At 42.5% G+C, this 14,976-nt stretch overlaps 1 protein-coding gene across 1 annotated transcript in view; it reads right to left on the bottom strand.

The window, feature by feature from the left end:
- The window catches only part of ATG7 (autophagy related 7), a 174,241-nt gene extending 163,610 nt beyond the window's left edge, over positions 1 to 10,631 (bottom strand). Inside the window, exons 1-4 of the mRNA XM_008585559.1 lie at positions 10,464 to 10,631; positions 9,591 to 9,645; positions 3,913 to 4,030; positions 2,033 to 2,110 (exon numbers count right to left, since the gene is read on the bottom strand). Of these exons, the coding sequence (XP_008583781.1) occupies positions 2,033 to 2,110; positions 3,913 to 4,030; positions 9,591 to 9,645; positions 10,464 to 10,623 (411 nt within the window). The 5' untranslated portion in view covers positions 10,624 to 10,631. The remainder of the gene's footprint in view (positions 1 to 2,032; positions 2,111 to 3,912; positions 4,031 to 9,590; positions 9,646 to 10,463) is intronic.
- Between the last annotated feature and the right edge of the window lie 4,345 nt (positions 10,632 to 14,976).

Here is a 14,976-nt window from a genome sequence, read left to right as displayed (position 1 = left end):
GCCAGCGGCGCGGCTCGGTTCCCCGTCGCCGGTCCCGGTCCGGTACGGGGGCAACACTGAGGGTTGCGATCCGTTGCCGGACACGGAAAAAGACAAAAAAAACAAAAAAACAAAAAAAAAACAGATGAGAACGTCTAGTAATTAGTTTCCACAGTCTCTAATTCTGCTACTAATTGATCAACCAAGAACAAATTCCCTTTTCACTATGGCAAAACAAACTGCAAAATTGAAATTAATGAGGTGTCTGGTCCTTTGAGTCCTAAAAACAGCAGAAAGGAAAGCAAAAACACCTCCAGAGATTATTCCCTCTTCTTTGTACCAAAATGATTTGTCATAACTGATCTTTAGTAAAGGTTAAACAATTCAAGATGAAGGACATCATAAATTCTAAGAAGCTTTATCAGCTCATCTTCAAAAGTCAAAAGACTTGAATTTCTTAGGATTCTTTTCAGGATATAAAAGACCTCAGTTAAATTAAACATAAAAAACCCTTTGTGTCTGAAGATTTTAAAAGACAGAGACTTTTAGTTTTTTCCAAAGCCAGGCTAACAATGCTCAGCAAAAAGGGCAACAAGGCCAACACACATACTGACTCTAGGAAATATGTGAAAATTTTAAGTATGAGCTAATGTTATTTTTCTCATTAAACATAAACTGTCAGTTATGTTCTACTAACAAGAATTCTTGGTACAGAAAATGTACTCATGTTCAAGTAATAAATCAAGTTCAGAAATCTTTAACTAGCAATACTTCAATCTATCCCCGTAGAGAACCTACAAAATTACTCAAATTTATAAATTATCAATATCAAAGTGCATCTTGTAATCTGACAAAGAATTCAAATATTTTTTTCTCTCCCCACTATTACATAGGAAGCATTATGACTTTTTAGCAAATGTGTTCCTTGTAGATAGCCACCCATTGGTAAGGCCCTGTTGGATTCCTATCACCCTCTCCTTTGCCGTGGGCACTAAATCAAGGAGGAATCATTTAGAAGAAATGGTGAGGGAGGAAGAAAGGCAAAACCTACAAGTCGACCAAAAAAAAAAAAAGAAAAATGTGAGGAAGAGATTGATATCCAAAGCTAATGACAGCTATGAAACAACACAGAATATACAGCAACACTAATGTGTTTATATGCCCACTCCAAAGAACTTATTCTAAATAAATAAAATGAGCAGGGAAAAAAATCAGTATGATCAATATTGTATACTGTTCAATATACTACAATATTTTTTATAATAGTCAGTTTTGGAAATAACAAAAATGAACAACAGAAATCTATGGAACATACACGTGATAGTATATTACATAGTTAACATAATCATAAACAATATAGATTAGTTTTACACACACACATATGTACACATATTTATACCCACACACATACCTGTGCATGCATGTACATAGCTGGTTTTCTTTACAATCAACCCTTCCCTTTTCTCTACTTTCCCCCTCACCACTCCTCACCCCTTTTCCTTAGGCAGCAAATGGTACCCTAATGTGATTTCTTTTCCTCTTCAAAGCTGCCCTTAATGTTCATTTTAATTAGATCTCATTTATAGAAAACAGTTTTCTTTCTTTCTTAAAAAAAAAATTGTATGGTCAAGCCATGTAGTGTGATCCCCTCTAATGCAGAAGCCCCTTTCCCTTATTTGGATGGACTCAGCAGCTGAGATCTGCAGGACTGCACTATTGTTATTCATATTTAACAAAGACATTAACAACAACGAAACCACTGCTCCCTGAACCTGACTTTATCATGCCCTGAATCATTAGAGCTGGGTCACTGTGTTATATAAATTACATGACTACTGATAGTATAGTATGATCAACAGGAATGAATTAATTTTGCATTGGTAATAGGTGCCAGCACTTTCTGGCCAGTAATCAAATGAGTGTTTAACAGCTATAACTTGAATAACACAAGGTAATGGTTTCAGAGACAAGAGGGCAGACTGTTTTACTGGTATACCAGGATGAGCCAGGGGATTCTACCAGTTTCAATGTAGCAGACAGTTCATTTACTTACTGCAAATGTCAAGAGGAGGAACTTGTTGAGGAGTACAGGGTTTTCAAGAGCAGCACCCGATTTTATGGATTCCCATATCTGCCAGAAGAAAAAGCGTCAAGGGAGGTTACCAGGTATCTCTGAGATTCTCACTCTCCAGCAAAGCATGGAGCTGCAAAGCTCCAGGCTCTTCTTTCCCACAGGCCTGGCACCACTTATCCCAGGCAATGAAGTGGGCTGTTCCCTCACTCTGCTCCCTTGACACTGCCACTCCCTTCAGGACCTGAGCAAAGTGAGAGAGGCCAAGCACCGCCTCTCAGCAGGTCTCAGCACAGAGGAGGCAGCCAGGCCACTTTCATGCCTTCATAATTTCCTTCAGCACATACTTACTTATCATCTACTATACACCAGGCACATCAGGGTTACAGAAACAAAAGACATAGTCCCTTCCCTCAAGAAGCTCATAGTCCAGAGAGACAGGCATAAAACTGTACAAGTTCAACACCATGTAGGATTTGCTATCACAGAAACGTAAAATTCCTGGGAGAAACACCAGACTCAGCTAGGGAGGTGGGAGGGAAAAGAGCCTGGAAGGGGCTCTCAAAGGAAGTGATTTGAAATATCTGTAGGGTATTTCTTAAAGCCTTATTTAGGATTATGTTGCCCAGAGAGATGAGGAAAGGAGAACGAACTTCAAGTTTGTGTGTACTCAGCAAGAACTGTGTCTGGAAGCAAAAGCTGGCACTGGTCAGCAGCTGCTAATCACAGATGTTGCAGCAGATAAGATCAGTTGCTAAACTTAGTGTCACTAAGCAAGACAAAATAGTTGCACCAATAAGAACCATTCCCCAGGTATGGGAGTAAAAGAGAAATAAGTTCTTCCTACTGACATCATCATCTTGGAGGAGCTGGACCGCTTTCTGATAAGCCAAGGGGGCCAGGAATCCTGTGGGGAGCAACCTGCTTTTTTCTGTGATAAATTAAAAAGAGTGTGGCCAAAGGAGGAGGCCCAGGAGCAGTTCAAGCCACAGATCAAGAAAAACAACCATCATCACCATCATCATGCAGTCACAAGCTGCATCCATCACAAGGGACTGGAGGAACCAAAGGTGGGAGACTTCCTTCTCTGACCGCTACGCCCCCATTAGTAAGACTCTTATTTTTTAAGACTAGTATAAAGACCCCTCGATTAAGTAGGTTAGAGAGAATTGGGATAAACCACTCTACCTCCCTTTTTAATTCCTCTCACTAACTCAGTAGTGAAGAAGCACAGGATAGAGAGAGCATCACATCCCAAGGAGAGAGGAGAGAATAAAAGTAGGTGAAGGGAGTTATAAGTGCTTGCTGTGACTGGGTCACAGAATGCAAGGGCAAGAGTGACAGGACAGAAAGGCCAAGGAGACTAGCAGGGGCCAGGCCTCTTAAAAGTCAGACTAAGTAGGCCAGATGAAGTAGATTAAATTTAGCCCTGAAGACACTAGAGAGACTCCATAACCATCCACAGCACCACAGTGCACAAGACTGTCAAGCCTCTCCAGGGCACAAGGAACAGAGCACCCAGATGCCTTCAGCCGCAGGAACATAACGCTTAGAGAGAGGCCAGTTGCTTCAGAATGCTAGTTGGAGATTAGCAGCAAATCTGATTTTTCAACCTCTGTCCTGCCACGAATTTCCAGCCTATCCCCATGTCCGATTCTGGATGTCTTCTCCCTGACTTTCCCGCTTACACAGAAGGAAAAAGCCAGGAGTATTCTCCCTGGGGAAATAACCAAAAGCCTACAAACATCTCTGAATACCATTATATACTAGTTCCTGCGAAAGACCCACAGGCCTAATTAGAAACACTGCACCTGCTGGGACCACAGAAAATATGACAGATACATCATGTTTTCCCAGCTAACCTCGTTTGCTGCTTGTTCCAAAAGGAGCTTCTTATCTGCAGTCTTGAAAGACTCGAGTGTGTTGGTGTTATATAGTGTTCCGACAGCGGGGCAGCAATGTGCTGGGGTAGGAGCGTTCCTAGACATTAGAGAAACACAGTTAGCCAGGCACAGCTGGGACTCAGAGACAGCCAGGGACTGACAAACCACCACAGCAGTGGGAGACAAAGGGTATCACTCTGTAAGCCAAGTAGAGGAATGACTGTACATTTCTTTGGAAAAAGATAAATATCATCGCTAAAGGACTAAAAAACAGGCAACATTCCAAAAAAAGCCTATACATTCCCTTTACCCTACCCCCTTGGTATGCTGTTCTTCCACTGTCCCCACCCCTCCCCAAATAGAAGTTCATTTCCTATTTCTTATTCTTCTCCATCTTCAAACTAAAAGGGAAATATCTACCGAGCCAGGAACCATGCAAGGTCAGAATTCTCATTACAACTCTTTACCCCATTTAAGGGTTTAAGCAACTTGCATAAGGTTATATAATAACAGGGAGAGCTCAAATCTAAAACAAAAACTAGTTGACTCCAGGGTACTGTACTGCCCACCCTGCTCAAACTTTCCCAGGCTTCAAGGCCCTGCTCGAATCCCTTCTCTTCCAGGAAGAAAAAATCTCTCATTTTCTCTAGTAATAGCTGGCAATAAAATTGAGCATAATATTTTAGAGTATTTTCAAGAAAAATGGTCATACACACCCAACTGGAGGGCAGTAAGCTCCTTGAGGGAGGGGAGTATGTCTTCTCCTGACTGTCCCACAACCAAGCCACAGGGCTCTGCATAGCCTGATGGCTGTCTGAGTCACAGACAAAATGTATTACACCTGGGCTACATGTCAACCTATTGTGCCACATGGTTTGCACACTGCGTTGCTCCAAAGGCCTCACAGTCCTAAAGTCAGGAAAAGAGAATATGAGTTGATTCTGAATACAAGTATAGATGTGGACAAATTTGGTCTCTTCTCTGAAACGATTAACCTGTGTTTCAGAGGTTACAGAAGCTACATGAAAATATTCATTAGTAGCCTAATGTTGTCACTTGCGACTAATGCAGAGAAAATGCATTTTTACTGACTGCACTGATGGTTGCTGCCTGGTTTAAAAGACCCAGTGTCTTTTCCCTCAGAGTCCGTGTAAAATTGGGCTCAGGGGGCTAGAGGAGAAGAGATCTAAACCTAGAACAGGTGTGGAGGGGTATAATGAGTGGGCTCTGTCAGATGCCATCTGTAGAGCTAAAACATCAAGTCCTCGGGGACTTGAGCCTTCTCTGGGGAGCTATGAGTCAGCAAATAACAGGTTGTTTGTCACCACACTCCTCTAATAAAAGAGCATTTTTCATCCAGGTGACATGAGGACATCAAAGACTGTCTTGAGGAGAAAGTCACAATGAGGCAAGATTAAGCCTAGAGGGAAGGAAGAGGAAGCAGAGCAGTTGGTAAACTAGGCCTTCTACATTCAGACTTGGCTTTATGACATTACTGCTCAAACAGGATGCTGAACCAGAAGGAAGGATGCTATGATTGAATTTGGACACAAGCACAGAGGAGGAAGGTGCCCTTCTTCCTAAATGTCCAAATGTCCTAGGTGTGTGAGGGCCATGCCAAAGCCTCACTCTGAGAGGGGAGGACACTACATCCCAGGAACTCAAGCAACTGCCAAGACAGCTAAGCTTCCAAGAACATCAGCACTCAAGCAGGTTAGTGAGGACAATCTGAACTTTCAAAGGAGCGACATTTCTCATGACTACAGTTCCAGCAGGGGAGGTGGCCACATAAGCAAATTTTTAAAAAAGTGATATTAGGAGGGAAAGAGCCCAAGACTTGGAGACAAGAGGATTTATTTAGGTCAAATCCTGGTCCTGACACTTATTAGTTTCCTATGATTCCATTTATATGAAATGTCCAGAATAGGCAAATTCTCAGAGATAGAAAGTAGATCCTTGGTTGCCTAGGGCTTGGGAGTGGGGAGGAGGTGGATGGAGAGTAATTGCTAAGGGTTTCTTTTTGGGGCAATGATAAGGTTCTGGAATTAGATAATGGTGATGGTTGTACAATTCTATGAATATACTAAAAACTACTTAATTACACATTTTCAAAGAGTGAATTTTATGAGACGGGAATATCTCAATAAAGCTGTTAAAAGGAATCTGAATTAGAAATCTTCCCCATATATACTAAAGCCAACAGTAAATTCTCAATGATGTATACAGAAGGGACCTCACAAATGCCTGAAGCCTGGGCCTGTCTGGGAATGCTGCATCTAAACACTGGACCTTCACTTCACCCAGTCTCACAGTGATCACTCAGCAAAGTAACGGGGCTGTTCAGCACCAGCTATCACACATGGTTAACAGGCAGACAGGTAGCCAGGGCCTCCAGAACAGTCAGGCAGTGGGGGTGGCCAGCAACTGGACCTTCACTTCACCCAGTCTCACAGTGATCACTCAGCAAAGTAACGGGGCTGTTCAGCACCAGCTATCACACGTGGTTAACAGGCAGACAGGTAGCCAGGGCCTCCAGAACAGTCAGGCAGTGGGGGTGGCCAGCAGGGAATAAATCCTCCAGAAGAAGAGCAGATGTTGCTTCTCAAACCTGCAGGAATCTTCACACGCAAAGAGGAACCTGGGAAGCCACACTCAGTCCTGCCACCTGTATTATCTCCAGCTTTCTGTAACAATCTCTGAGTTTCTGCTTATAATATCTTCTAACAGAGACCACTGGTGTGTTTCCATCAACCATACCATGTCTGATTTTGACAGCCATGCACACAGTCCACTTATAACTCAAATCAACAGTTATTTGAACAGCCAGTACACACCAGACCTGTGTTGGGTGCTGGCACAAGAACAAGACAGACACAGCCTCTGACCACAGATGACTGTGCCTATCAGTCTGACCTCCTTAGCTACTTTTCAGCTTCTTTGTGGTCAAGGATTAGGGCCTTCTATTTCTCTAATTAAGTCCAACTTGAGGCTTTGAAAAGAAAAATACTTCTTATGACTAAATACAAATATTTCTTAAGGCAAAGCAGGCCAGGGAAATGTTCCTCATTCAAATGTTTGTCATTCAAGGCCCAGGAAAAGAAAAATTCTTTTTTAGCAGTTTCACATTAGTACAGAGATTGTCCACCAAAATCTATTTTCCTCTTCTTCAACAGAAACAGAACACATACATGATGCTTGTAGCTGGGCATCACATTTCCCAGTCTTCCTTGCAAGACAGGTGAGGCCACAGGCTCTCCCCAAGAGAATCTGAGAGGAGTGATGCATGTCCCTTCCCGGCTTGGGCCTTTAAGAGACTGGGTGTGTCTCTTCCAACTATTTGCACCCTGGCTGTCTTCCCCCATCTATCTATTGTTACCTGAAAGGGACAACTCAGTCTTAACTAGAACACAAAGGCAAAGCCCGTGGGTATGATAGAGCCAAAAGATGGAAGAATATTGTACTGCCAGCCCTGGACTATTACATGAGCAAGAAATAAACTACCTTTGTGTTTGGGCCCTGACATTTCTGGGTCTGCTTCAGCCTATCTCTTTCAACCAAAATTTCTGGATTACTGAAGTTTAAAATGCTTGGATTTTGTAAGATGATCAAACATAACTTCAGTGAACTATTTTTTTTCTAATTAATTGTTCCAAAGAATGAAATTATTAAATCTTAAGAAACAACCAAACAAAACCTCAGTCTAGTATAAGGATGAAAATAGGAGCAAAGCTAGTTTGAGATGAATATTAGACCCCCCGCCTTACATAAAAACCAGACTACGGACGTTCCCCCCTTTACCACTTTCAGACAATTTAATGCTTGTACATTTTCAGGACTTTCCTCATTATACTGTAATTGCTCCAAAAGTAAGTTAGTCTTTCCCAAAACAGAAGAGATTACTAGGTTGTAATTTGTTTTGACAAGTAATCACAAGGAATTTATGATAGAGCAAGAAAGCTCCTAAAGGAATAAGAAACACCAACACATACTTTTTCAAGATATAAAGACTAACATTGTTTTAGATTTATGTTATGCTTTTAAGTTTTGCAATTTGATTGAGAAAGGAATAAAATATACTGATTTTTTTCTGAGAGATTTAAAAGACAAATTCTAGGGACACTTTGTTTGAAATATGCTCATCTTTGACTATTCCACTTTTAAAAGCCAAGCAGTCTTTACAAAGACCTTTTCGCCTTCCCCAAACCCCTTATCCTGACACTGCTGAGGTACAAGAAAGCAGAAAAAGTGGACCTCACTGTAGATCATTAATTCTTCAACCCTCAATAATCTTAAAGCCTCTCAACATGCTTTTGGCTCCACCCTTTTGTGGAGAATTCAGTTTGAAAAACTGAATTCTCAAGGACCACAAATGACTTAGTCAACAAATCTAATGACATACTTGCACTGAACTCTGACCTCTGTGCTTCTGACATGTTGGCCTTCTCCATCCTCCCTGAAAGCATGTCCTTCCTTGGTTTCTGTAACATGTCTCTGGTTCTCCTCTGCTCCCAAATCAGGGCCATTTAAAGGGCACTTTTCTCTTCTGACACTATAATCTCTTTCTCTCAAAAGAAAGCCTAATAATCTCCTCTGCACAGATTCCTCCCAAATCTAGTCTTACCTTCTCCTTTTGACTCCAGTGTCTCCTGGACATTTCTAGTGGACACGGTCATCTCAAACTCAACATGTTCTAAACCAAACTTCCCTCCTCCTAAAATTGTATCCCCTCCTGGTTTCTCTATTTTTGTAAAAGATAAAAATATTTCCTTGGCTACTCAGACTGGATCTCAGAAATACAATTTTGAATACATTTTTACTTTTCTCTCACTCCTGCTTTCTAAATTTAGCTAAGTAAGACCTTGGGCAAGCCACTTTACCTTTTGACTCATTGTCTCCTCATCTGAAAAAGAGAGAAAAGTCACACCTGGCAGGTCTGAAAGGATCGTATTTATGAAAATGCCTAGCTAATTACATGTTCATTAAACGTCTCTCTTTTCTCCAGCATCTCCCCACAGCTCCCAAGAAGATAAAAAACATTCTTCAAGGATGTATATGGGGGCCGGCCCGGTGGCGCACTGCTACAGTGCGCTGCTTCGGAGCGTGGTGGCGCTCCCGCCGAGGGTTCGGATCCCACATACAGACCGGTTCCTGCTCACTGGCTGAGCGAGGTGTAGGTGCAACACTGAGGGCTGCGATCCCGTTGCCGGTCCCAGTCCGGTACGGGCGCGACACTGAGGGTTGTGATCCGTTGCCGGACATGACAAAAGACAAAAAGGATGTATCTGTCATATTCCCATAATGCCTTGCACAGTGGCCTGTATACAGAAGTATCCTAATAGATGTTCATTGATTGATGCCCATGGCCAAGCAGCTAAAGGAGTAAGTCAAGAGGTACCAGTATAGGATCAAAAAATATTAACTATCAATATCAGGAAAGATGTTACCTAAGGCTCAATCAATCTAGATGGTACTTGGTACCTAATAGGCTCTGACAAATATCTGCTAAAAAAATGAAACAGATAGTCCTAAGCATCCAGCATTTGTCTCTGTGGGAAATACAAGAGAATTTCCTACCAGCGAGGGAGGTTAGAATGTTCATTCCTCACCAAAAGCAAACAGTGTTCTTTTCTTTAGATTTTGAACAAATAAATACTCACATGTCAAAAGCACTGAACTCCAATGTAAAGCGAGCTGGCAGCCCAGCAGGATCACCTGGACAGAAGCATTATCACATTTTCAATTACAAGTAAGATATAGCAGCATTCACAACAAAAACGCTTGTGAATAGTTTTGCTCTCTTTGTTGAGCCCAAAGAGCCCCCTCTAATTCCTAATTATCTATGATACACAGATTACGTATATATATAGTTGTTCTTCCATATCCAAGGGGGATTCGTTCCAGGACTGACGCAGATACCAAAATCTGCAGATGCTCAAGTCCCTGACATAAAATGGCATAGTATTTGCTTGTAACCTATGCACATCCTCCTGTATACTTTAAATCATCTCCTGATTACTTATAATACCTAATACAATGTAAATGCTATGTAAATAAATAGTTGTTCTACTTCATTTTTTATTTGTATTACTTTTTATTGTTTTGGGGTTCTTAAAAGTATTTTTAGTCTGTGGTTGGTTGAATCCATGGATGTAGAACCCAAGGTTAGGGACGGCCAACTGTAGAGATGATGGCGGAACGTGACAGAGCTCTTGTGAATTCGAGGGATTTGACAAGAATATAAAAAAGATACGTTGGAAAAAAATATTGCCAATCTTCTCACCCAGCAATGCTAAGTAATTGGTATTATTTGGATTAATGATGTGGGTTTCATTAGTACCTTTCTCCTCCCCACAACAGAGGAAAAGAAATAAAAATGAATTTGGATCAAAAGTCGGGGGGTAAAAGAGAGACTAGCAAAGAGCACTAACTATAGAAGACAAGGGTGTCCCTTTCTAAAGGAAAGCTGACGCTGTCCTGGAGGACAGGGAGGATAGCAGAAGAGGATGGAGATGGAGTCTGCTATTGCCTACCATTGTAGTAGTAACCCTTAATGTCCTTGGGAGCTTCATCCAGCCGATACTCATTCAGCTTCTTCTGGGTCAACTCATGCCAGAACCCAACATCCAAGGCACTGCTAAAAGGGGCAAACTGCAACTTGGTGAGTCCAAGATCCCCTGTAGATGCCGCCATTATTTGTTGCTAACTAAAAAACAAAAGAGAGCACAGCAAAATGGCATATCTACACAAAACCTGGTGAGAAAGAATATCTGTAACAAATCTTAATTCAAACAAACAGACAAACAAATGAGAGGTATATGGGGTACCTTAAGACACAACTTTTTTTCTTTAATTGTGGTTAAAAAACACATAACACATAATTTACCATCATGACCATTTTAAAGTATATCATTCAGCAGTATTATGTACATTCTCAATGGTGGGAAACAGATCTAACCACAACTACCCATTCCCTCTCCCCTCCGCCCCTGGCAACCACCGTTTTTTCTGTCTCTATGAGTCTGACTACTTTAGATACCTTATATAAGTGAAATCATTGGAATCATACAGTATTTATGTTTTTGTGACTCACTTATTTCAATTAAGCAGAACTTTGAAAAACGTCCTGAGTAATTTGTCAGTGTTGTCAAGTTTAGTCTCCTCATGACACAAGTGATGTTTCTAAGTAACTCTTTCTGGCCTTAACTTTTGTGGATGTTCCTTTCCTATTAGAGTCAGTCTGACTGACACACAAGTGTCTTTTTTTTCTTCGATATAGTCACAATCTCAGAAGTTTTCACCATCCTGTGTGGTTCTAGAGAACTCTGTAAGTACAAAATCCTAAATCCAGCCAGTTAGAAATGTAACAACCCAAACTGTTAGAATTCTGTCTATGTGAGAGCAGTGCTTTCACATCCCCAGCCGAGGAGGAGAATGAAGGATAAGTTTCTCCCCACCTCCCATGGTGCCTGAAAGTCTTTGAAATCTTGTTTTATCTCCTAATGGCATGGAAGTTTTCCATTCTATGGCACTATATACATTTTAATATTTTATTTCTCCTCTCAAATCATGAAATAAGTTGGACCCTCCCGGCAATTATGCATGTATGTGCTATAACTTCCTATATTCTGCATATACTTTCAGGGGTACAAATACCCCAGTTTGAGAAGCATAATACTGGAGGAATCTGGCATTTCCAAAATAGCACAAGCTGAGGAGATGCCTTCACTTTCCATCCTATCCAATTACTCCATGACCAGACATATTAGTATTTCTGCAGAAGCATGTATGAATAGTCATGCTAAGTGGGATAAATTAAATAAGACAGTTCACATCCAATCAGAGAGGTTTTGCCTGAGTTTTGTGCCATGATTATTAAAAAGCTTTCAGTTTTCCAAACTTGCTGGATTTTAGAATTAGAGATAAGAAGCTTTGGATTGATAGTAACTATATGATAAAATGCAAAGTTAGTACTCTACATAAAAAGTGCTAACAATTAAGACGACAGCCATGAGTGTGGGGCAGAGCCATGAGAAAGGCTCTGTGAAGGAGATGGGTGCTGAGTGACACTGAAAGGATGGGTAAAGAGGGGCAGATGGAAGGAAGGCAGAAGGAACAATAGCCACGTTGTGGCAGAAATGGGCACGTGTGAGACTACCTGTCCTTAAGTGGAGGGTTTGCACTGTGCAAGAGCAGTGCACACAAAACTGAATGGGTTGCATGGATAAACACGTATGGAGACACAAATGCGTGGCTGGAGAATTTCAGAGTGGAAGGCCATGGCAGTTCTACACAGGGAATGTATTTTGTTGGTTTTTGTTTGTTTGTTTGGTGACTGGCTGGTGCAGGGAACCAAATCCTTCACCTTGGGGTCACAAGGATGTGCTCTAACCAACTGAGCTAACTGGCCAGTCTACATAGGGAATGTATGTCTACAGTGGCAAAAGGGCTTTGAAGGAGGAAATCAGTTAAGAGTCTAAGGATTTATAAAGACCTGGGTGAGAACAGAGGAAATAAGACTAGAAAGGGGGAGACCCTCATTTGGGATGTTTTAAGAGAAAAGGGGTAACCAAACTTGATACCTTGGTGTATTCAAGGAATGAAAGAAAGGGGCAAGCCCTTGGGGTGTCGAGATGTGACTGGCTAGAAGAATGGTAGCTCCATTGAAAGACACTTGAGGAAGAGTTCTGGTCAAGATGGCAGAATAGATGGTCCCCAGAGTCACTCTCTCTCACAAATCAACCAATTTACAACTATAAAAATGTAACAACAGCCAAGCTAGGGCCACTGGAACTCAGGGGAAGAGGAAGAGAGACCTATGGAGTTCATGAAGGGGGAGAAGCCACAATGAGAGAAAGAAAAAAAATGCTTGGAGTGTTTCAGGCTGCAGCTGCTTTAAGGCTGGAGCTGCTGAGCACATGGAGCAGGAGCTGGGAGAAGCCACAGCTGTACCCTTCAGATGGAGTTGCTTGGAGGCAGCAGGGGAGATTAGGGCCTTGATGGCCCCCAGGACAGTAAGACTACTAATCGGGTTCCCATGGCAGGAGCAAGGAGCCAGAACAGCTGAAAAAGGGGAGCCATTCAGAGGCCGGTGAGTCACTGCAAGGGATCGGCACAGGGCCTGTCCCATGGGAAGTGCTTGGAGACCAGGTGGTGAGGGAGACGGGCCCATCGGGAGAACACTGGGACACAGCAAGGACAGCCGATCCGCCCCCCAATCAGCGCAGGACAACTCAGAGGAGACTGGTCAGGAATGCCAAATTGCACAGGGTGCAGTTTGATGAAAAAACTCAGGCCCAGATCAGAGTTTCTACACAACCCAGGTGCACTGGGTCTCTGGAGCACTGCCAGTACCTACAAGGTCAACCATTAAACCCTGAGCTGCACAAAAAGTCTTCCCTAGGGAAACAATCAGCAAAGCAGCAATTTAGCTCAACCACACAGCTCAAGTACTGATTCTCACAGGAAGTTCCTCTGTTTTAGAAGTAAGCAAAGGACAAATAATTAGTTCCAGCCCATGTATACCACCAGAGCCTCAGTGCCCCACCCGGGGGCCGGGGGCTGGGGGCCAGGGGCATTGAGTCGGGGACTGGACCCCACTCCCACATCCAGGCACACCACCAGTGCCTTGGGGGCCCACCCAGGGGCCTGGGGCATGGACCCAGGGACTGGACCCTCCTGCTCACAACCAGGCACACTGCCAGTGCCTCAGGGCCCCACCCGGGGGCCTGGGGCTTGGAGCCTGGGACTAGGGCCCCCAGCCCACAAGCAGGCACACTGCCAGTGCCAAAGAGCATGCCAAAAACATCACCTCCATGTGGGTGGCCCACCACAGCCACCATAGTAACCACGGCTGCCATGAAAGTGACTAGACGTCACAACCACTGTGCAGATGGTCCACCAGCCACTGAAGTGCATTGACAAAAGGAGAATCACCAGCAGAGACCAAAGAAAAGAAGAGGATGTCTCTCTCCACAAAGCCTATTACAGAGTGACAGAAGAAGCAGCTGCTTTATGATAATACTGGGGGATGTGAACACACCTTTCAGCATTGGACAGATCATCTAGGCAACAAATCAACACAGTAACCATTACTGTTTCAGAAGGAGAGAAGAAATCTAGGGTTATCAGTGGTAGGAAGGGGAAGTGAGAGAGGGATAGGGAGAGATTGGACAAGGGGCATAAAGAATAAGTACAATTTATAACAATATATATACTGGTAATATTGATTTGAACAACATATGTCAACATTGAACCCCCAAAATACGTATAATCAATTATGATTCAATAAAATAAAATTAAAAAGAAAAAAACACTTCGAAGGCAGAGCCAGTCTCAGAAGAATAATAAACGAGAGACATTTTCAGCTGTGGACAATGGCAGGGAAGTGAAGGAAATTGAGTCTAGACCAAGAAGGTGGACGCAGAGATGGAAGAGGCATTGATGTGGAGGTGACAACTGAAGCAGGTGAGAATGGTTAGCTCTTACAAGTCACTCAAGAGAAAGAAAAGCCACAGCCCGACAAAGTCCTAGAGAATGTCCACAGACAGGGAGTAAGAAGAAATAGAACCAGTAAAACAAACAAAGCAATAGTTGGTACACCAGGATGGTATATCTATCTACCTACCACCTGTAAAAAGTTTTTTTTAATCTATAAAAAACTTTGAGCAGAGTAATGATGAAAGGGTACTAGAAGTCAAAGAAAATGGTCAATGCCACTGAATTTTAATGTTTAAAAGGAGCTCAGTGGTAGCTTTCTAAAATGCAATTTGATGGTAGATTGCTAAAAAGAGAATAGTCTGTGAAGGCAGGATCACCACAGGGGAGTAACTGACTGTGTTCCCAGCAAGTTCCAGGGGGGCAGGTTAGTTTGTTACTAGATTCCTAATGGGTGGTTGTTTTTCACCAGGCTGAATATGTTCTCCACATTTAAAAATATGCTTTGGCAACAGAAATCCAACTGTGAATGAATGAAAATTTCAGAATGGGGGCTTAGCAAACTGAGAAAAAAAAAATGGAAAACAAGAGGTGGGAATTATAATAATT

This window comes from Galeopterus variegatus, unplaced genomic scaffold (genome assembly GCF_000696425.1).
Source record: "Galeopterus variegatus unplaced genomic scaffold, G_variegatus-3.0.2 Scaffold3618, whole genome shotgun sequence".
Classification (NCBI taxonomy): domain Eukaryota; kingdom Metazoa; phylum Chordata; class Mammalia; order Dermoptera; family Cynocephalidae; genus Galeopterus; species Galeopterus variegatus.
Note: the sequence above shows the minus strand (reverse complement) of the source record. Positions and strands in the feature narration are given on the sequence as shown.